General features: G+C 53.3%; 6 protein-coding genes across 6 annotated transcripts; 1 reads left to right on the forward strand and 5 right to left on the reverse strand.

Annotated features, from left to right (window-relative positions):
* Nucleotides 1-708: 708 nt before the first annotated feature.
* Nucleotides 709-5,456, forward strand: CGGC5_v003588 (Kelch repeat-containing protein; the record flags this gene model as incomplete). Its single annotated transcript, XM_066151148.1, has 13 exons — nt 709-773; nt 820-845; nt 900-1,001; nt 1,071-1,210; nt 1,367-1,673; nt 1,723-1,822; nt 1,891-2,270; nt 2,319-2,720; nt 3,593-3,688; nt 3,746-4,381; nt 4,436-4,535; nt 4,592-4,977; nt 5,035-5,456. 13 exons carry the CDS (start codon nt 709-711, stop codon nt 5,454-5,456), a joined length of 3,162 nt encoding a protein of 1,053 aa, XP_066009295.1.
* Nucleotides 5,457-5,651: 195 nt separating this feature from the next.
* On the reverse strand, nt 5,652-6,732 carry CGGC5_v003589 (putative nucleosome assembly protein; the record flags this gene model as incomplete). The annotated part of the gene is made up of 3 exons (XM_032033852.1): nt 5,652-5,737; nt 5,810-6,550; nt 6,648-6,732. 3 exons carry the CDS (start codon nt 6,730-6,732, stop codon nt 5,652-5,654), a joined length of 912 nt encoding a protein of 303 aa, XP_031886958.1.
* A 3,166-nt stretch (nt 6,733-9,898) lies between these two features.
* atnN-12 (Aspercryptin biosynthesis cluster-specific transcription regulator atnN) lies at nt 9,899-12,044 on the reverse strand (the record flags this gene model as incomplete). Its single annotated transcript, XM_032033851.1, has 2 exons — nt 9,899-11,846; nt 11,908-12,044. 2 exons carry the CDS (start codon nt 12,042-12,044, stop codon nt 9,899-9,901), a joined length of 2,085 nt encoding a protein of 694 aa, XP_031886959.1.
* Nucleotides 12,045-12,259: 215 nt separating this feature from the next.
* Nucleotides 12,260-13,228, reverse strand: CGGC5_v003591 (uncharacterized protein; the record flags this gene model as incomplete). The annotated part of the gene is made up of 3 exons (XM_066151149.1): nt 12,260-12,286; nt 12,416-12,559; nt 13,136-13,228. 3 exons carry the CDS (start codon nt 13,226-13,228, stop codon nt 12,260-12,262), a joined length of 264 nt encoding a protein of 87 aa, XP_066009473.1.
* Nucleotides 13,229-15,508: 2,280 nt separating this feature from the next.
* On the reverse strand, nt 15,509-17,130 carry alp1-3 (Alkaline protease 1; the record flags this gene model as incomplete). Its single annotated transcript, XM_032033850.1, has 4 exons — nt 15,509-15,683; nt 15,741-16,233; nt 16,291-16,396; nt 16,468-17,130. 4 exons carry the CDS (start codon nt 17,128-17,130, stop codon nt 15,509-15,511), a joined length of 1,437 nt encoding a protein of 478 aa, XP_031886960.1.
* A 4,030-nt stretch (nt 17,131-21,160) lies between these two features.
* CGGC5_v003593 (uncharacterized protein) lies at nt 21,161-21,831 on the reverse strand (the record flags this gene model as incomplete). The annotated part of the gene is made up of 2 exons (XM_066151150.1): nt 21,161-21,738; nt 21,798-21,831. 2 exons carry the CDS (start codon nt 21,829-21,831, stop codon nt 21,161-21,163), a joined length of 612 nt encoding a protein of 203 aa, XP_066009474.1.
* Between the last annotated feature and the right edge of the window lie 119 nt (nt 21,832-21,950).

A 21,950-nucleotide genomic window follows, 5' to 3' on the forward strand; every position in this document is an offset into this window, starting at 1 on the left:
AGTTACAGCCAAGGACCGTTTTGGTAGGACTCTGAGCTGCTTGGGGGGGAAAACTAGGTATCCAGTCTTACTGCCACTGACAACGTCGTCCCCCTGCTTTCAAGAACTGGAAAAAACGAAGCGTGTCCCGGTTTCTTCAACTAGCAATATGATGCTTTCGGTACTGGAAAGGCTTCGGTTGGCATCCGAGATTAGGCGTTAAAATTTCCGTATATACCTTCATTTTCCCCTTCCGGCAAGAAGCATGAACTAAACAGGCAGAGGCATGCCGGCTTAAAGCCACACATTCGCTTATACTTCAAAGCTACATACTCGCAGTGATATGACAATTTTAATCCTTGTATGCCTCTAAACAGCGCACTCACTACAAACAATGAGACTTTTCGCATGGCAGTAACCTTGCTATTGTTGAGTAATGTAGGAAACATAGACATCAGAATCAGCCGAGCAGGCTTGGGCAGCCTTGGTGGCTTCTAACAGTACTTAAAGTAAGCTCGCCACTGTTTTTGAATGCTTGTATCATAGCTCAATCCTCCAATGTCATTGTGTCTTGGTTGCCTGAAACAGCTTTCATTTGAATGCCCAGCCTTGCCAGTGAGCAAGTCTCAGGCTGACTTGGTTGTTCTCTGGGCGCCCTTCCTTAAAACCTGTCCCTGAACACCTCGGAAACTCTCGAAGATCATGTGTCGTGCAGAAAGCTTTTACACGATGCGAATCTCCATTTGCCTCATGTCATGGATGGCAATTTGGGGCGCATTGTCTAAGCCTGTTCAGTCTATCAGGGCTCGTGGAGCGTCAAGATTTACCCTCGAAGTCTAGTTTCGTGCGAAGATCTTTGTGCTCAGGTAAGACCTCTTTACTTCTCAGCATGTAACTATGAAACCACTGACCTGGTTAAGCTGCTGTCGTGGGCGACTACGTGTATATAGACGGCGGCGAGATCTCGCAGACGCCTCTGAACAACGTCAGTCGCACCGACTTGACCGGGCTATTTCGTGAAGGTAACCCCCAGATCAAACCATAGCTGAATAGACGAAAAGAACGCTGACACAAAGGGAACCGCGCTCCAGTAAACTCGACCATCTCTATAAGTCTGAAAACATCCTGGATTACCTCATCTGTTGTCATGAACTCGATACCCAAAGATTCCCAAAAGCTGGATGGCCAGTCCGTATGGCTTGGACCATCCGGAAATGAATTCTACACTTGGGTAGGTGAGAAGTTTTATAACAGAACACTCCCGGATAAGGAGATTTGGCGTTTCACGGCCGACGGTAGCGGTGGCGGCAGGTGGGCAAAGTCGCCGCCTTCCAACCTCAACACGTTTGAAGACCTGTTAAGGCCAACAGATGGAACCTTCACACAGAGCAAAGATACCGGATACTATTTTGGGGGAATCGTCAGGAGGCGGAGCGACTCCTACATCTCAGATTGGAATGTGTCCATTCCCACCCCAGGACTCGTGTCGTACAACATGACATCCGGAGAGATCAAGAACACGACGAGTAAATTTGGCCAATATGGGACTTTCAAGGAAGGGTCTTCGCAGTTTCTGCCCTTCGGGGACGCTGGTGTTCTTCTCTTTCTCGGCGGTCAGGAGGCGCCTATAACGTCTAGAGAGGGCGGTTGGGAGGAGATTGATTTCAGCCAGGTCACTTTGTTCGACATCAAAGGTGAGTAAATGATCTCTCAGCATGAGCGTCTCGACTGACACTACCCCAGGCCAAAAATGGTATACCCAAAGCACCACTGGATCTAAATCGGCAAGGAGGAGGCGCTTCTGTACAACAGGCGTCTTGGGACCAAACAACACATTCGAGATGTGAGTAGACTGTTGTTCCAATTGAGAACATCTCCAGTGACCAGCTCAACGCTGACTCTCCAGGCAAGTTTCATTTACGGAGGTTGGAGTAGTAACCAGGATGTTTTCAGCGACGTTTACGTGCTCAGCGTTCCTGGCTTCAGATTCTTTAAAGCCGGTGATAGTTCGACCCCACGGTATGATCAAGCCTGTGTTGTGGTGGGACGTAGGCAGATGCTCTCTATTGGCGGTCTTAGTACTCTCGATTACATTCAACGATGGACTCAACCGGACCCATGGCCTTATGGTCTGGGCGTCTTCGACTTGACAGAGATGCGTTGGAAGGATGGGTACAGCGCTGATGAGGCGGCGTACGAATCCCCGGAGATAGTAAAGCAATGGTATGAGGGAGGGGGGCAGAACAATGTCTCCTGGGCAAATGAAGACGTGAAGCTTCTTTTCTTAAAGCGTAAGTGAGTCTGACCCCAGAACGGAAACCTAACTTACCAAGCAATAGCATCCCAGGATGAATTACCATCTCCTGGCCCATCTGCGACACCTGATAGAAACGGCACGTCTAATGACGGCGATGAGAGCCGCTCATCTTCACCACCCGCCGGAACCATCGCCGGCGCCGTGGCTGGTGGGTTTTTCGGGGTGGCACTTCTCATTGGGCTTGCCATCGTCTTCATCAAACACAAGAAGTCATACGCAGCGGCGCCCCGGCACCCGCCGCACGATCCCCAAGCTACCGATTCGATGTATCAAAAATATGGCTCACAGTCCACAGCCTATGGAGAGCACAATATGCTTGGGCACCACCAGCTTCATGGAGAGTCCAGTCCTTTGGAGATGGATACCTCATCTGGTCGGGTTGAGGTTCATGGTCACTCAATACCAGTCGAGTTGTCAGCGGAGAGTGAGCCACATGAGGCAAAGAGTCGTAGGCAAGACTTTAGATAGCCAAAGGAAAGTAATATCAGCACAGATACAGCGCACGAAAAATGGACACGGGGAAAATGTTGTATCTCGGAACGGGAGCTTCAAAACTTTGTCAAAGCTGGACGCAGTCCAAGTATCAAGCCGGTCCGAGTCTTGACTCTCACAGTAACGCCAATCCTCCAAGAAGAAAGTAACCTGCCAAGCGCTGCCTGCGACTACCGTAACTTTCTCCTATCCTATGTTGCTCGTGAGACTGGAAGCAAGCTCAGCTGACCAGAAGTCTTTTCTTCTAATCAGCAGTACAACGTTGAGTCTTGACACCACTTATAACCCACTTACGGCAAGCTACCGTCGGCTGGATCCATCAGAAAGCCCGCTTGTGAGCATGATCATGGCTCGGTACCCAAAGAGGAAGTCGGCAGTACAACTACCTGCAATATTAGATGTCGCATAACGAGATTAAGGCCGCATAACATCAAGTCCGGAAAGCGGAAACGTATTAGCATGTCTCAGCTGCCTCAGCAACCTCAGCCTCTTGTCCCTTGACATCTGTCTCCCAACATTGTCAGCGGACAGGCCTCTTTCTCCCATGCGGCAGCGAGAGCTACTACCCACGTCCTCCTGAAAGGCTGTCATGAACATCGTGATCAATGCGTTACCAAACCCTGGCTCCTTTGCTTTGGCAAGCAGCTTCGTCCCTTCGGATGGATCCTTCTTGGGATTCCGCCATTAAACCTCGAGGGTTGGTTGATGCCCCACCTGCATCCAGCTTCCTGCGAAGAGCATACTGTTCAGGCAAGTTGCATCGCGGCATTCTTACCCAAGAATGGACCCGCTGACTTCCCGAAGCCATTGCCATCGGAAAGTACGTCTGCATAGACGGAGGTGAAGTTTCGCAATACGAAGGCGAGTACAACGAAACTTACAGTTACCCATCATGGCCAGGTACGCAGAATTCTGTTCTCAAAACTTTGATGGAACTGACGCTGGTTTGCGTGGTAGTCAACTCGACCATCTCCATCGGCCTTACTGAGCCGTGGGACCCCGCAAGCGTCACGATGAAAACAACCCCGAAAATCAGGCCATATATGTTAAACGGGCAAGCCATCTGGAAAGATCCTACCTCGAACGCCTTCTTCACCTGGGGCGGCTGGAAGGGAACCTCGACGCCTTGGGATAAGAAGATATTGCGATTCACAGCTGACGACACGGGGGAAGGCAATTGGCAAGACATAACTCCTCCCAATCTCCTAGCTATCGCTCGGACGAGAGAGGGAGCGTTTTCCCAGAGCAAGAATGTTGGTTACTACTTTGGCGGCTACACTAGCCAGGGAACGGACGCCGACTTCGACAATGGAAGTCAACCATCAAACTCAACACTAGGAAACATAAGTGTCGAGGGCCGCCCTGCCCCTGGGCTCGTGTATTTTGACATGCGATCCGGCGAGATGCGAAATATTTCATCCAGCAGGTTTGGTAAGTACGGAACATTCAAGGGCGGCTCCCTGCAATTTGTGCCGTTCGGCCCCGAGGGCTTACTCGTCGTCCTCGGCGGGTGGGAGGCACCTGTGTCAGCAACTCGTTTCTCAATATGGGACGCGATGGCATTCGATAAAATCTCAGTCTATGATCCCCATGGTTCGTATCTCCAACTTGTAAGCATGATCCCGAGCTGACATCACCATTTCGAAGGCGACGAGTGGTATCACCAGCAAACTACGGGTGATGTCCCGTTTCGCAAAGAGAAGTTTTGCACTACGGGCGCTCCTGGCCCCAACAACACCTACGAAATGTTAGTGCAGTATCTCGACTCAAGGGATAATAGGTTGACAAATCTCCGTTGAACAGCTTCATATACGGTGGTCGGGAGACAAACACCTTTGCTACCTCGAACGAGGTCCACATCCTTAGCCTTCCTGGGTTCAATTTCTTCAAGGCAGACAACAAGAGCCTTTCGACACAACGCGCAGACCACGCATGTACGGTAATCGGCGGACGACAAATGCTTTCTGTTGGCGGTTTACTTCCTGAAACATTTATCGGCAAGAGATTCTCAACGCCGGATCCATGGCCCTTGGGTCTCGGCATCTTTGACATGACGGAACTGCGCTGGACAAACCGTTACGATCCGAATGCGGGAGGTTATGACTCTCCCAAGGTGGTTAAAGACTGGTACAGCCAGGGTAACGTTGCTAACTGGGTATCTCCGGAACTCAAGGCGCTCTTTTCCCAGTGTAAGTGAGACCTGAACACCCTTTCTGTTGGCGACTGGTGGCTCATCAACGATAAAGGGTCTCCGAACGCTACAGCAAGCGAAGTAGGATTGCCTGGTGATACGGAACCTCAGCCATCAGGCCCTAATATCGGTGCTATTGTGGGTGGTGCCGTTGGAGGAGTCGCAGCACTGGTTCTCGTTGCTGGTCTGGTGTTGTTCTTCAGGAGACGGAGGAAGCGGCAGGTAGCGGCAGCACCACAGGATTCTTCTCCGTCGTCGAAGTTTGGCTCAGTCGGCACCGCGTATACGGCGCCGACCTTTACTGAAATTGACGAAGCGGGCTCTAACAATCTCAGCGAGTTGCCAGGGAACCATGGGGTGCCGACCTTTACTGAGACCCACGAAGCGGACTCTAATAATCTCCTCGAGCTGCCAGCGAACTATGGCGTGCCTGCTGGCTCACATGGGCCACTGTCCAGGCACGAGATGGCGGCATAAGAATCAGTCTGTAAATGAAGGATATCAAGGTCACTTATAGTGGAACGTAGTAGTTATAACAAACGAAAAAGCTTTTGATTTTGGTCCCCATCCAAGGGCTGACTGATTATGTGGTATCACCATCTAATGTTCCAAACGTCATCACATCATTGCTGCAACCGCGCGCGCCTCTCTCTCCTTGCCTTCCAAGCACATTTACGCGTCACCCATCTCCTCATCGTCGTCGTCCTCGTCAGTCTCGAACTCGGCGTCGCTGAGGTCGCCGGCCTCCTGCGCTTGCGCTATCATGGACAGTAAGTCTCTGTCACCATCACCATGGGCGGCGGCGGCGCCCTGCGAGCGGATGAACTTACTGAAGTAGGTGAGCGCGTCGGGCCAGAGGTCCTGGGCGATGGCGGTGGCGATGTCGTCGCCGTCGGGGAAGATCTCGTACTCGAACTCGTCCTCGTCGTCGTCGTCGTCCTCGTCGGCCTTCTCCTCGACCTTCTCGCCGGCCTTGCGGCGGTTGAACTCGTCGGCCTCCTTGGCGGCGAAGGCGGCGCTCTCCTCGGCGGAGATGCGCTTGCCGACGTAGCCGAACCAGCAGAAGAAGGAAACGCCGCCCATGCCGGTCTCCTCGATCTTGGCCTTGAGGGCCTGGGCCTCGGGGGTGGGGGCGGGCTTGCCCTTGCCGGAGAGGACGGGGCCGCCCTGGGCCCAGACCTTCTGGACGGCGGTCAGGAGGCCGTCGGTCAGGTCCTTGCCGGCCTTCCAGTTGATGTTGACGGGCTCGGAGACGAGGCCGGTGTAGTTCTCGGAGGTGCGCCACCAGAACTTCTTCTCGAGGACCTTGTCCTCAAAGTGCTCGTTGTCGCCGAACTCGAAGCGGATGGCGATGGAGCGGGGGTCGCCGTTCTGGCCGTTCTCGAGCTCGAAGCGGGAGACGGAGATGTTCTTGAGGGAGGCCAGGAGGAGGGCGGCGTCCTGGGGCTGGATGTACTCGTCAATCTCCGGGGGAGACTGCTCGAAGACGAGGGCCCAGAAGTTGGGGATCTTGGCGACGATGGCGGCGCGCTTCTCGTACAGAGGGCGAGAGAGCTCGTACTGGCGGCGGACTAGAAGGCGGGGAGGGCGTGTGAGATTACAGATTTTTCTGAGGGCTCGAAAGGAAAGGAGATGACCGAGTGTGTGAGGGAGGGAGCAAAAACTTACGCATCTCAGTCTCGACCTGCTCGAACTCGCGCTCGATGTCGGCGAGCTCCTCGTAGGTGACGCCAGTCTCAATCATCTCGACCATTTTGACGGTTGTAATGAAGAATCGGTAAAGGATTAAAAAGAGAGTGAGTGTGTGTGGTGAGGGTGAAGCTCAAGTGTGTTTTTGAGATTTCACCGTGGCGGGGTATTGATTATGGAGGGGTAGCAGGAAAGATCAGGCAGCGCAAGATGAGAAGGAACAACTGGGAAGGGGGTCGCCTCGCACTGGGGATCACCGCTTAAATATGAATTGCAAGTGCAGTCTGCTTAGCAAATCGTCACGAATTACAACACTTTTGTGATTTATTATGGATGGGCCGTGAAAAAAAAAATTCATCACCCAGCATGAGGAGGGACGGACGGGTGACGAGGGGACCCGACTGGACTGACGTGGGGTTCGACGACGACCAGAAGAAAAAATTTCCCCCTCGGTGCAAGCTTCCTGCACGCTGCCTTCCCTAGTCGGCGGTCTTTTTTTCCCAGGCGGTGACTGATGTCATTGGGTACGTCCCACGTCCCACGTCCCTGTTGATCTCGAAGTTTTCAGAAGAGGAGGAGGAGGAGGAGGAGGAGGAGGAGGCCACCCTAGTCCAGGTTTCCCATCAATGAGAGGTTGCGCAACGATGCAGCCAGCGCAGAACGACTGGATCAGAGACGGAGAATTTTGGCGGGGCAGCCACAGAGCTGGTTGGTGATGAACATGGATGTTGTCTAGGCCTGGCCCAATGAGGAATGTCGTTTTTTGGTACTGGTGCAGATAGATGCCTTGCTCACTAACACCAAGCAGCGAAGAAAAGCCATTTCTTGGGTGCTTTTCTGGCTTGTCTCTGTTAAGCTCTCGTGAAAGGCGTTGCAGAAAATCAGGGGTCCTTTTAAGACCCTGGGGCGGGTCCTCTCTGTGGCTGCTACAGGAACATCGCTCACTTTTTTTTTTCTCTTCTACTTAACCCACATCTACCAACTTGTACCAAGTCCACAACTGTGATTCCCCCACATCAATTTCCCACCCGGTGCCTTCTAGATCGCCAGTCACACTCAATCTTGTGAAAAATTCGGTCGTGCCCCGAAGAACATTTTCTTCTTTTTGCCTAAGCCAGCGGCAATTGCACCGGTATCCGCCCTGGCCTTACCAGGAGACCGCTGCCAACTTTTGTTATGCGGGATTCGTGCTAACCACCATTGGCAGTTTGTTGTTTTTCTCCATGACCAGGTAAGGTCCACTGAGGGGTTGCTTTTGTTGTCGTCCCCCTCTCGCGTTGAGACTTGAGCTGGTCGTGGCTTCTGTGAGATTCTGCCAAATTCTCACGATGTTTGACATTGAGGATGCTGGGCTTGACAGTCGTATGTTCAGTTTGAGAGGTGATTAGTGATTGCAGGCAGAGCAGGCAGTTGCAAGAGTTGAGAGAGACAACGTGCAAGAGGCTCCTTCCCTCGTCTGGTAACAGCTGAGTTCTCGAAAATGTAAACAAACCTCGGGACAATATCCCTGCAGGTCAAGGAAGGGAAGGGCTTTCTGAGAATATTGTCCATCTCAATTCCTGGGATCATGGCAGAAAGAGATCTTCGTGAACGGCACTAATACGAGCCGGAGGACGGAATCTCGACTTTAGTCGGTGGGTAGGTAGTAAGAGGGTCATACCGCCCCTCACCCACGGGATGTCACCGCGACAAAAGTTTTTGTTTACACCACAGTCAACACCGATCACTTCTAGACAGTAGTCTAATATGGAAATCTCGTCGATTATGTGCGGCATGATTCTCACAACATATTCTTCTGCAAGCACGCAGAATGAATGGCTAGGGAGGCAGGCGTAGACGAAGTGCTCTCACTCAGAAACACCTCAACCATGATGATTTTCCATCTCCAGTTAACTAGCAACATCCCAGGTTGTCGTTGCCGGGAAACGCATGTGAACACTCAGGGGGCGAACGAGTAACACTCATTGGTTCTTGCAATTAAACAAATAACATATGTTCCTGTCGACAAGTCTCGGACCGGCTTTCTGGTCACCGATCACGCAGACTTTTTCGTTCCGAGAATAACTAAGTACACACTCTGGCTATGAACTCAATTGGAACCAGGGTAACATGTTCAAACAAGCTTGATCTCGACCAGAGTTAGAATCCTTGTCGGACGCCACATTTTTCTTCTGTGGCCAACTAGCTTTGATCATAACAACCGAAGCCAAAAGACGCGTCGTGTGAGCCTTCTATGGCGAGTTGAACAGGTCTTAGCCCTAGGTAAACCTGAAACAAGCTGTCTTCGGTCGTTTGCTGTTGAGAAGCAAATATCATCGACTCATTGCAAGCCATTCCTCGCGATAAGCAAGCGTGAAGAAAGCTGACCATGTGCCTATGTGTTTTTCTCCAAGTCAGCATTGCCCTATTTGCCAAGTCATGATGATATGTGTACACTCCGATACTTGCAAAACATGGAGTTGGTCACCCGTTTCTCGCACAAGTTTGAGCCGAATCTTGTCGATATCAGCCTCTATTTCACTCAGGACGTCTTAAGAGCAATGCGAAGCTAGACGAACTTGGTTACCGTTGCTGCTTAACGTTGCTGCTTAAACCAACTGGACACGGATGGAATCGTCGCATGTGAAAGTGGACAGCATCCTCTTCTCTTGAAGGATATCGTCTGAGTTGAGCCAGCTAGCCCTCAAAAACCTGATCGATCCGAGATTTGTGTGATGATGATTATCATCGAGACCAAGCTTTTTCTCGTATTGTGAAACCCTCTACTGGGTGGGCTCGAAACTTCCTCAACATCATCGAGACCAAAAGATTTGAAGTTGTCAAGTTTGGCGGCCTCACAACATTAAGAGCTGTACGTTATAGATATTAACAGACAATATATTTTCGGGACTATTATTGCTTGCGCAGTCCAAGTTTTGACCCTTCGTTTCCATGGCCCAAACTCCCATCACATGCAGCAGCTGCCTACCGCCTCTGTTTGGCGGTGGCATTGCCTCATATCCAGATTGGCCAGCCAGCCAAATCGTCTCTTTTCACCCTCTATACCCTCCTTAGGAAAAGTTCCCCAGTCGTAAGTCATCATAGCATGGATATGGTTGGTAGATGGGGTAGATGAGTTGGGGGATATATCAACCTCTGTGCTTCGCAAATCGCCGGGGTATATCAAGAATAAGATCGCAGAATACCAGAACGCCGTGCCTGGACAAGTGTAGCCAAAACCATTTTCCCAATCACCACGTCAACTTGGTCACCCGGGATCTAAGGTCTGGCGACCCGGGAATGATGCCCCGTGTACCAACCTGTAAGTTGGCAAACCTCGACCTCAGATCGAAGTCCACGGCGCGGACCATAACGCGCTTCTCCTCAGGAACGGACCGCTTCGACTTCATGAGGCCCGGAATGACGCTGTCCCTCCGGGCGTCCCAGCGAGCATTGCCACCAGGTCCGAGAGGTACATCCTCAGCGAAGTCGACTGAGCCTTGCCTGGCACTGCCATTCGAATGACCCATCATAGGCGGCGGCGATGTTATCTTGTCCTCCTCTTCCTCAATATTCACAACCCATTGCCCGATGCGCGCCGTCAACTCACTGTCCCACATGCCTTCCCGGCGAGCGCTGCTGCTCAGAAGCTGGATAGCTTGGCGTCGAATGATCGAGTGACGGCATTTGGTAGCCACCACAAATAGAGGAGGAACGATTCCAAGATCGGCACTAAAGCTGGGCTTGATGTGAAATGTGCTGTATGCGTTGCCGCCAAAGATGTCCGGAGAGTGACCATGTCGATGAGGGCAGAGAGCGGGATCGGGACATCTCTTTGCCGCTGCTCGTCTCTCTTCGTCACCTACTACTTCCGAGGCAAGATCGACAATAGCCTTGAACTGAGGCTGGAATAGGTCGAACTGTGATTCACTGTCGCTATAAGTCATGAGAAATAGTATCTGGCTCATGATTTGGAACATCTTCAGGACAGCGATGCCAGCCTTCTCATGATGACTGACGCCAGGAGCTGTGCGAGATTCAAGTAGATATTCAAAAGCCTCAGACCAAGCGTCGAGTTGGCCTTTGAAGCTCATTCCGTACTGCTTCAACGACTTCGGAAGGATTCCCATTGGCCCGTTCGCGCCAGTCGACTTTTGGTAGATGAAGAGAGTTTCTGTGAATCGAAGCATTTTCTCGAGAAGCTTGTCCCAGGCACTGCGCGCCTCCATCAGAGTAAAGAATTGTTCAGGCATGGAGCTAGAGCTCATGGATGACGGTGAGCTGCCAGCATCTGATGGCGGGGACTGCGGGTATTCGGGATTCTGAGGGGTCAGTCGGATCACGAACGGCTCTGGGAAATGGAACGCCATGTCGTATGATTTCGCTTGGATCGCGAGCCTAGTAAACATGGTGATGAGCTCCTCCTCGACCGGCTCCTCAGAGACGGCTAGGAAGGATCTCCTCCGTTCAGCTCGGAGCTTTTCCAACAAACCAAGGCCTGTTTGAATTTGCCTGATTGCCTGTTTATGGTCGCCAATGAAGGAGTCGAAGCATGCTAGAAGCACGCTGGCCATGAGTAATGTGCGGTGAGACTTTTGGTCGCGGCTGAGATCGACTAAAGAGTTCATAGCCTCAGAGTACTGCTTGACTGCCACTTCCCAGTGGCGATATGCCCCGTCCGCGGGACTGAACGAATCGGACGGCGATCCCGGCGGAGACTCGCATGATTGTTCAAGGGTCTTGTACAAAGCACCTAGCGCGACCACTGCATGGCGAATTGCGTTCCCGGAGTGACACTCCTGCAAAACGGTTCGAGTCCAAAACACCGAGTCAAAGTATCCAGACAGCTCATTCGCTGTATGTAAGCGGAAGAGTTGGAAATAGAGTCCCTCCTGTTGAGAAAGCTGGAGATTGCCCGCTGGGCGGTAGAGTGTAACAGAGGCGCTGGAGTCGGGTGTTTGAGGGGGCGTTGTGCGTCGTGCTTGCAACTTCTGGGCTCTCCGAGGCGGTAGTTCGATTGATGAGCGGATGGGAGGCCCGCCATTCGGGGCAGCAGCCAGAAGAGGTTTTGGTGCAATGGCGAGAACTTCGTGAGGTCTTGCGCTGCGACTCGGCGGTGGGTAGCCCGTGCAAATCTTCTTGGAGCGAACACACTGGGAACAAGAAGGCCTCTTCTCGTCGCACTTGATGCGCCGTTGTCTGAGGATGGAAGTTAGAAGCTGTTCTCCGAGGAAAGGAATGCCTGCGATTCGCGACGTACTTGCAGTTATTGCAACCGGTCTTGACCTTGGGTTTGCTGGTTCGCGCCCTCTTGGGCTTTTGCTGCGAGTCGGAGGTCGGACTGGACGAAGACACTGAGTTTGCCGAGTTGGCATCGGCTTGGTTTGGGGACGACATTGTTGGGAATTTAGGGGGAATGCGAATTGTAGCCGAAGGGATCACGCATACGCATACGCATGCATGGCCTTGGGCTCGGGGCCGCACAATATGTATTTCGTCCGATTGCAGCAAGGAACGACTTGCGGTGGCAGAGTTGAAGCAAATAGGAGTTTGGACGGAATGCAGGGAAATCGCGAGCTCTTCGGACGAGGTGGGCGGGCGGGAGAGGGTCGCTAAGGGTCGGCGCGATGACGGGTGGTCTGTGATTTCGGCGGTTAGACAGGGCACTCAAGCCTAGCGTAGGGTCGGCCTTAACGGGGAACAGGCCCGGCGGGGAGGGATCTGCTACGAGACGGGGTCATCCCTTGGTTCGTTCGCTAGACACTTACATGACTAAGGCCGTGGTAAGGGTGGGAGAAGAAAGTCGAGATAGCGATGGAGATCGAGGCCCAAGAGCGGTGGAGAAGCCAACTCGGGGGCAGCGTTGGTTGATTATATGATGAGAACCCCAGCGCCGAGAGGGGAGCGTTTGTCTTGTAAGGCTCGGAGTGTATGTGTGTGTGTTTTTGCTGGTTCTATGCGCGATGACAGGGCTCGAAAGAGACTCGCGGCGGGAAGGAGTTTGGGGGCCAGGAGCGACGGACGATAGAGTAATATAGGGCTGGCGGAAGGCGTGTGAGCGTGGACCTGGGCACTCGTAGCTGGCGGCGGCGCAACACTCGCAGTAGGTACAACACAAGCCACTGGCCACTGGTGGTTGATGGAGCAGCAAGCACTACGCAGTAGCTCGGTCCACAAGGACCAGGGGTGAGGGGGAGCCGAATGTACTGTCTTCGTGGTGTGTCTGAATGCTGGTGCGTGGTGCGTGATGCGTGATGCGTGGTGTGGTAGCGGTAGGGGGAGACCGAGATCCACGAGAGAGGAAGCCAAGCGATGGGATGAGTTGCGATGTGGAGGTCGTAGGCAGCTAGGAGCTAGAGGGAGGCTTGGTACTGGGCAGACGCAGCAGACGTGGACCGGGATGTTTCTTCGATTATGGTGTGGTGCGGCGGTGATGGTGGAGGGAAGTGCCGCCAGTTTATAGGCAGATCTCAAGCAGTGACAGTTACCAGCAGCACGCCGGGCTTGAGGGAGACGTTACTGTACTGTACTGCACTGCAATGCATGCAGCTGCTTCCCAGGCTGTCGTCGTTGTAGAGCATGTACCGATGGGCGGGCTGACGGGATGAGGTAGCATCGAAATGCTGGAGATGGGCATCAGGGATCCGCGATGCTTATGATGGATGGCAAACGTGATTCAGGAGACGGCAGAAGTCGCGTCGTCGCAAAGACTTATCTAGAGGGCCGATAGTGGCGAGCAAAGGCACCCGCGGAATGGATGGCTAGTTGAAGAATGAAAAGAAAGCAATTGTGTGAAAAGAACAGGTGCCGAGAGGAATCTGTCGAGACCAGGCCAAACCAACAGGGACTAACACACCCAAGCTTGGCCAAGAGCAGTGAAAGATGGGACACAAAAGGACTGGACAGTTGGAACTGGCACGATGGAGACGGGTCGGGGGTCGGGGTCGGACATGGACGGGGGTTGATAGTTGTTGCGAGTATTCGTCGTCTTGTACTGTACGAATACAGAGAGCACTGTCCGTCCATCTTGTCTGGCCGGCGCCTGGCCCATCTCTGTTTCCTGCAAGTGGCAGTAATGTTTGTTCTTTACTAGGTGAGGTAGGCGGGCAAGTAAATGCAATCCTCCAGGGCAGTGGGAGGCGAGACAAGGCATCCGGCCGCCGTGGTGCGTGGTGCGTGGTGCGTGGTGCGTGGTGCGTACCATGCCGTACCTAGACCCGAAGCAGACAAGGCATTTCTGGTGTCTGTAACTGAGGTGTACTGAACGAAGAGATACCAGATGAAAATGACATGAATGAGCGAGCATATGCAACATCATCCTTCTCCAGCCAGCATAAGAGGATCGCTGAACGAGCAGCGAGCACGAGGGGAAACTGGACGTCTCACAAGTAGTTTGCCAGTCGTACGTGGTTTGGTGTAACGGGACACCAGCTGTCTGTCCTGTCTGAGCATGAGAGGGCAAGGTACCTGACAGTATCCGTACCTTTCCCTCTGGCGACTGGCCTCGGGAGGTACCTTACCCGTTGCGCCAGGCCCGGCCAGGTGCAAGGGTGGAAGAGGATACTTGGGCGGGTTATTGGTTTTTTGGTTGGGAACTTGCCCCAATCGGTACCTGACGCTTTCCGCACTCGTCGTTGTGCCTCTGGTGCGACGGGAGAGGTACTGCGGCACTGCGTGTACTGCATGGCAGAGACGCCGTTCGAGGTACATTGCTGAAGGGGGGAGCTAAGGTGCCTCTAGCCAGACAGCTAGAGCCAAGAGGAAAAAGAAAAGCGGCTAGGAGACGTGGACGACGTCGCCTCTTGCCGAATGAATGCTTCATACCTACGGATACCTTGACATGAGGTGGCCTCAGAGAGAGGGAGATTTGGGAAAGTGCGTTGTGCGGTGACAGCGACTTCCTGGTTAGAAACAGCGTCCGAAGAAGGGACAAGGCCGGCCGGCCCACGCTCCAGTCCAGAAAGAAGGGGAAAAGGAAAGAGCACGGTCCACTTGCACCTTGCACCTTGCACCTTCAGTGTGTCTCCAGATCTCCCTCCTCCAGTTCGAACCCCACTCCTTCCCTCCATGGTCGTGGTGTCTTCGCCCACGCACTCACTCCCACCAAGCACCCTCGCCCTTCACCACCACCACCACCACCACTTCTCTCGGTCTTCACCACATTCTCCTCGCCGAGCTCGCCCTCTTTGTGCATCTCTCCGTCCTTCGCCTTCCCGGCCTGTTCGCTTCTGCCTTCGTCTCCCTCCCGCCCGTTCGGCCTACTGCATAGCGTCGGCGACGCCTTCGGCCATGTTTCTTTTCCTCAACTAATAACTCCAGAAGCAAGTTAGCACAATGCACGGCTTGGGCGTTCGTGGCTATGCTGTTTGTTTGTGCAGTCTCCCTCCTGCCCGGCGGCTAAGCCCTGCAGGAAATGTGTCTCCAGAGATCATTTGGGGACGACTCATCAGAATTTAGAAATGACCACATGGACCAGGGGAGAGAGAAACGGCAAGTGGAGAGCGACCAGGGGGTATCGAGATGCCACGACCGATGGACCACCACTGATGCCCCATGCCTGCACCTTCACCCGCACGTGCGCATTTCTCGACAGACCACACCTACATACAACACGGTACGCCTCAACCTCCGTCCGGCCGCCAGCGGAGAATACACCCGCTGCCGCTGCCAATAGCTCCCAACTCTCACGCAGTACTTTCCCTCCGACCACTCATCATCTCTGCCGCTCACAGTCAATCCCGTCCCGCTTTGGGGCCGGCATGGACTTACGAGCTTACCAAGCGGCCGCTTTAAATAACGTGCCTTACGGAATCAGTACTCTGGCGAGTGCAGTTACCTTTCACGAGTGCCGTAAGGTCATTTTATTGTGTCTTGGTGAGGCAGCCAGTCAGGTCCACGTTGCTGGAGTCAGATTCAAAGCAACTCTTGATGATATGATACGCGAGCTCTACGGGCTCGCCGCTAAACCATTCAAAGTCCTTCTCGGACATCATCTCGACGTTCTTCAACACGGCTGATCGTCGGCCCATGCCGCATCTGCGTCATTCCTCGGTCAACCAATCTTCACACGCACCGCTGTGTCTGTAGGCTTACACCACCAGCCGAATTTTCTTGGCTCTGCGGGCAACGCCTTGGATGACGCCCTGCCGGCCGTTGTATGCAAGCAAATTCTCAGAGCCTTTCGTGTCCTGCACCACACCATCGATAGCCAGCTCCTTCACTCTGTCCAACACTGCCTTGGGGGTGGCGAGACCCTCCTTGGACATCAGGTACGCGATGAGGCCCGCGACATAAGGCGCAGCTTGCGATGTACCAGACATTGTGGCGTATCCGTTGTTGAGACCAAGGGACTTGATGCCGACTCCGGGCCCAAATATCTTGACCGAAGACCCATAATTGCTGAACGCCGCCCGGGTCCGGTCCCAGTTCGCCGCACCGACTGTGAATGCTTGTTCCGCCCTTGCAGGCGAACGTCCGATTGCATCCTGGTTCGAGTTACCCGCGGAAGCTACAGTCACGACTCCAAGATCATACGCAGCTTTCACTGCGTCATCGAGAGCCGACGTCTGCGAGCTGACGGTGAAGCCTGAAATAAGATGTCAATTATGGGGCCGACAGGATTCAAAGGGACGGGTTCCAGTACCGAGGCTCATGCTAATGACAGACTTTCCCAGTCGTCCTGGCGTCTGCGTGATGTTGTTGACAGCCCAGTTGTACCCGTCAAGAACAGTATCAACAGTGCCCAAGCCCTGGTGGTGGCGCTTTTGTTAGCGCCGATCAAGACTTGCGGTTGTCAGACGCGGCAAGGATTCGCACTTACACCGCCCGCTAGGACCTTAACAGCCACGATTGTCGCCTTTTTTACCACGCCATACGTCTGAGACCCCACGATACCTGCGGTGTGGGTTCCATGCCCGCCGAGGTCATCGAATGCCTCCTCTGGCCGCGCGTTGTAGCCCCTAACGGCGCGGCCGCCAAAGTTGGGATGCGAGATTTGCACGCCTGTGTCAAGCATGTACACAAACGTGCCCTCCCCCGCCGACCTGTCATAGACGTATGAGCCGGTATCGCTCGAGTCTGGCAGGCGGTTTGGCGAAGACAAGGCTGTAAGACCCCAAGGTGCATTCCACTGGGTGTAAAAGGCGTCGAGTTCTACAATGCGATTGGGTTCGACGGATAGCACCTCTTCTCCAGCACCGATCTCAGCAATGCTATCATCATCAAAGCTACCGGTGTAAGCGTTGAAGGCGCCGATGTTGAATGATTTTTCAATGCCGGTGGTGTCCCGCCGTCCAGGACTGCGCTTGTGTACCCCCGTCGCCCATACCATGTGGCTTTCGAATTCAGCAGGTTGAAGACCGGGCTTCAGACGGATGATATACTGTCCGGGGATGACGCCGTCAAGCACTGCACTCGGTACGGCGGCAGCGAGGGCCCGGAGGCCGGACACCAAGAGGATGGTGACTAGGCTGAAGGACGACATCTGGGCGGTAGCTGAATAGCTCAGGGAATTTCCATTTATTTTTCTCACAACGACTGAATTTCGATTTTCTTTATACGCAATCTCCTCCGCTCATGAAATTCTTTTCGGCCTATTCACCTGACGGCGATTTCCTTCAAAATCGCGAAGGCCAAGATGACGTCTGTGGGGCGGCGGACTGGACATGCTGAAAGCAATGCTTTACACGAGGAAATATCGTTGGAAAGCCCCCCGGCAAGGCATCCAGACCGGGCGAGGTTCCTCGTGATGAACATTTGCAAACGGCGCGTCTCTCAGACGCCTGATTTTGATGCAATTTTGTCTTGTCTCCTCGTGAAGAGCAAGAAACAAGCATTGGCAGGACCAAGGGCCGTCCCGTCACCGGGCAATACAAGCGTCTTGGTCTCGACCATCGTGAACGCTTCAGGCAACCCCACCGGCTTGGAAACCCCATAATGACATGGCCGTTGTCTCGCAATTGCCAACAGGCCAGAAGAAGTAAACGCATGACAACTTTCGGAATCAACATGCCATGCCGCCATACCGCTTGAAGAATTGGCTTTGTCAGCGGGAAACAATGTCAAGGTCGCGTCCGCTCCTTGAGTCAGTCTCAGTGACTTGCAGAAGAGGCACAGGCCGGTCTTGGCTTGCATGGCTGATGGTCCGCAAAGATGGCAACTGCACGAGTGCGCCTCTTTCCCCCGTGGCCCCCATAGCAGGAACGACTTTTCTCCTGATCTGGAGCAAAGCTAACGCGGCTCATTGGCAGATGGATGCGAGCGGCCCGTTTCCTCAGGCTCGTGCTAGGCAATTCGTTCCTGTCTAGTAATGTCTAGCAGGAAAACCAAGGAAGAGCCCAGGCCGTAGCTCCCGCTAGCCTGCGATGGCCGCAAATGCTCATGTCACTGTCGGCTCCGCCCTGAACGCCCGCCGACGCTGAACACCTACCTCAGTATCGGCCGACCTTACATCAGAATAACCTCTGTCATATTTCACTACAACACCAGTCTTTGGAAGATATCCCGGAGACGGTCGAGAAATTTCATCAACTTGTTGTTTCCAATGATTTCATCTGCGTTCGTGGGCGCCCCAGCAATCCGAAGCTTCTTTGCTGCCGTTCTACGAGCTGCACATGGCGCGTCAAGCGTACAGAACCGCATCTTGGCCACTTACAACATCACGAAGAGAAACACACATCCGGATGCTCTGTGGTCTCAGATGCGAGATCCTCGCACGACCCTATCCAAGGCGCCATTGGAAGGTTTACTACTTTCTCCTGTAAGGTGTCCTGATCGCTGTCGTTGTCCATGCAACTAACCATCCAGGCCGTCGCATCGACGCAGGGACACTTCATCTCAGCTCAAGTACCGTCAAGTTTCTATACGGTCGACCCAATATCAACACTCCCATCTCTTATTCGTCAAAGTAATCAATTTTCCTATCAATCGAAAGCTTGCAGCATCCTGCTCACCGCTCTTGCTGGCCTTGTCAGCTGCGCCACATGCAACCCATTCCGGCCCGCTTCCGCTGGGGTTCAGATGCACTCATCATTCGGCCAGGCCTCTCGAGACGACCTTGCACCCTCCATCTCAGCCCTACAATTCCCAAAGAGCGTCACTGATGCCCTGCTTTGCCTGCCGCCATGCAAAAAGACCACCATGCCCCCTAGAGTTACTGTCCGGGGCGGCCTCCTTGTTACATCCAATGACCGCACTTCAACAACCCTTGGATATGCCTACATATCGCCTGCCTTAGCGCCAATGCTCAGCCATCAGTCAACAGTCACGTTCTCTCCTTCACCCACTCCGCTTTGCGATCCTAGCCACTTGCCCCATCATCAACGCATAGAAGCCTTCCAAACATGGTCCATGACCCATTGCGCGCCTTCTCTGCATCTTCTTCAGCCCTGTCGACGCTTCAGCGAACGTTACTGGGCCCGGCATGCTTGACGGCAATATTGCGCTCGACACCATCTCGAGCTGCGCCCAACCTCCCCGCCTGGGAATGACCCTAGAGGCCCCATTAAGGGTCCGAGACGCGGAGGTGCGTCTCACTCTCTTTTCCAGTTACGGTGGACATTGATTGGCGCACTCTTCTATCACATTCGGTCGTCCAACCCGTCTCGGACCCTGTGGCCGCTCCGCTGGTATGGGAGGGATGTGCCGGTAAAGCATGTCAATTCCAGCCACCAACCCGAAACTTAGGATGCCCCTTGCCAGTCCCGGGAATCTGGAGACCGCCCTTGTTAATCGGTAAAGACTATCGCGGGCCGGTGTCAACTGAGACTGTAAAGTCTGGAACGATATCTAGAAGACGCCCTCAGCGACTAACACGCTCCCCATCTGTCGCTATCAGACAGAGGCACCGCGTAAGGACGAAACGCTCCGAAAGTAGGCTGTTCAAGCTCGTAAATGTCTCTCTGGTTGGAATCCTTGGCTGGCCATCAGGGTCGTATAACGATTCGGAGGCACGGGGGAGTATCATGGTGAATTTGGTTCATGCCGGGATATCACCAAACGGCATCCGATTTGCTGCATCGATATCGGACATGTCCGCTACTGCCCACCAGTATGAGCTACGGCTAATGAGTTGACGTCCCGCCTACATCATCTGCAACTACTCCAAGGTCTGATGCACAGCAATCACGACCGCCAGATGAGCGCCATGCCAGGCATCACATCGCGAGCTCCGACCGTAGGGACGTTCAGCGCCCTGCCTTGCGAAATGCCTTGTCTCACTTCCCCACGCAGAGAGATTAGGGGAAACAGGAGGCCAATCCCGCAAGACGTGCTAATGCACAATTGCTGCATGTCAGAACAGTAGCGAGGAGGCGCTGGTACTGTCGATGCAAAGGTCCCATTGGATGGAAGGCTGTGCTGACTGCCACGTTGGTACTGGTTCCACAGAAAGTTCGCCCTTTCTCCAACCCAAACCCCCTGTCGAAAAGCTGCCGTCGATCCAGTACCAGCAATGACTTCATACGGTAGCATGGCGACCGAGTCTCTGGGTATGCCGAAACCTGTGACTGATAACCCCCGTCTTGGAGGTCTCCACGCGGGTGATCGCGTGGATCTTCTGTACGTACATCACGCACCTTAGCCTTTGGGGATCATGATATCGGCACTACAGACACTGCCTCGATTCGCCTTACGGGGCTATGTGTGCGATGACGGAGATTTGGGAATGCGTGATTGATTCTATGAACGTGGTATACTTTGCCTTGATCAGGCATCACAGCGCAAGTCTCTCTCTAGAGCGATCGAGTATCGAGAACCCCGTGTGAGATCCGGCCCAGGATGTTGAATGGAGACCTGAAGTCTCCACACGGATTCGGCCTTAGACCATCGAACTAAGGACGACGAAGGGCTTTGTGTGTCCGGCTGGCACCGTATATTTCCACGGTATCAATCTTCCCACGACCTCAAATGGCTTCACCTTTCGTCCTCCTGTGTGATACCTATGCTGTGATTTATTGTCCAACAGGTCTTCAGGGTAACATTTGTTGTCCAAATCGGACTTGCGCATCACCGAACGCACACTAGAGCAAGGATTAAATCTACGTGACATGGCTTTGACGTCCTGTGTGGGTGCCAGCGGCGCGAGAGACTTGATCTTTCAGGAAGGTTGTATTCGACCGTGCCGCATCGATGCAGAGGCTAGCTTCAGCAGCGAGCATTCATGTGGACCAACCTTCGGCCTCATGGATGCATGACTTAAGAAGGACACACGGCAACGGCGGTTCAACTCTGAGCAAAGCTTGATTTAAGCAACATGTTCAAGTCTCCTTGAACCAGCAAGTTTGGACGGAATGTATCTAGATATCTCAAGCTCGTCAATAGTCTAAGTTTGTGGTTGCAATTCTCGGTTGAGTCGATCAAGCCCTGGATTTGACAGGATAGGTTTTGGGGAACATCATATAATATATTGGCGACTTGTCCTAATTGTTGGAGCGTATTTGCTGCGAATTTCCCAGTCTCAGAACAATCGAACCTGTCCAAGCACCTCATCGATACATGCATCTGACGGTACATCATTAGTACTCCTTCACGAACCAATTCTTTTCCAGCTTGGTCATCCTAATCGGATACCAGGCGACTGTATGCTCGTATGTTTTTTTCATCACAGCCGTGCCGCTGGCCATTTTCTTCCAGGACTCTGGGCAGTTTGGGCTCTGCCTGTTGAATAAGTCATTGTAAAACAAGTCGGTAGCAGGGCTAACGTAGATCCAGCCCTGGTCTTTACGCGTGTCCCTTGTGCGCATAGTTTGCGGCATCCGACAGAGGGTTTCTTTCGCAATCTGTCTTGACAATGCGCAGACAAGTAGCGCAGGGCGTGGCTGTGGACCCAATATCCAATCCCTTTGACGATGCGCCCTTGAGAAGTAATAGACCTGTGGCTCTACCAGCGTCCATTTCCAGACCTCAATCTGGAGCTCGACGGGGAGATGTTGGAAGCGGTGGAAGTTGTTTTGCTGGTTGCTGCGCCGATGGATTTTGGCGACCACATCGGTTAGGTTCGTCAAGGAGGAGACATATGGTTCTTCGCTGTTTGGGGGTTCGTGGTACATTGTGATAATATTCCGCAGACGACGGTGCCTTTGCAGCAAGATTCCTGTCTTTGGTGTCAGTTCAGAATCCGTTTTGAATTTTCAGTCGCAGACGTGGGCTTACTATGGTGGAGAGGAAGGGATTCGCCCTGCTTCATGGTGGCGTTGGGGATGACGAATAATTGAAAGGCAAGATTTCTGATGCTCAAACGTACCTATTTGTCTGAAAAGATTTCTACCTACGCACCTTTGAGGAAGCGAGCGTACAAGGTTGCGA

The sequence above is a fragment of the Colletotrichum fructicola genome, assembly GCF_000319635.2.
Source record: "Colletotrichum fructicola Nara gc5 chromosome Unknown KSG_Nara_v1_contig02, whole genome shotgun sequence".
In the NCBI taxonomy this organism is placed as follows: Eukaryota; Fungi; Ascomycota; class Sordariomycetes; order Glomerellales; family Glomerellaceae; genus Colletotrichum; species Colletotrichum fructicola.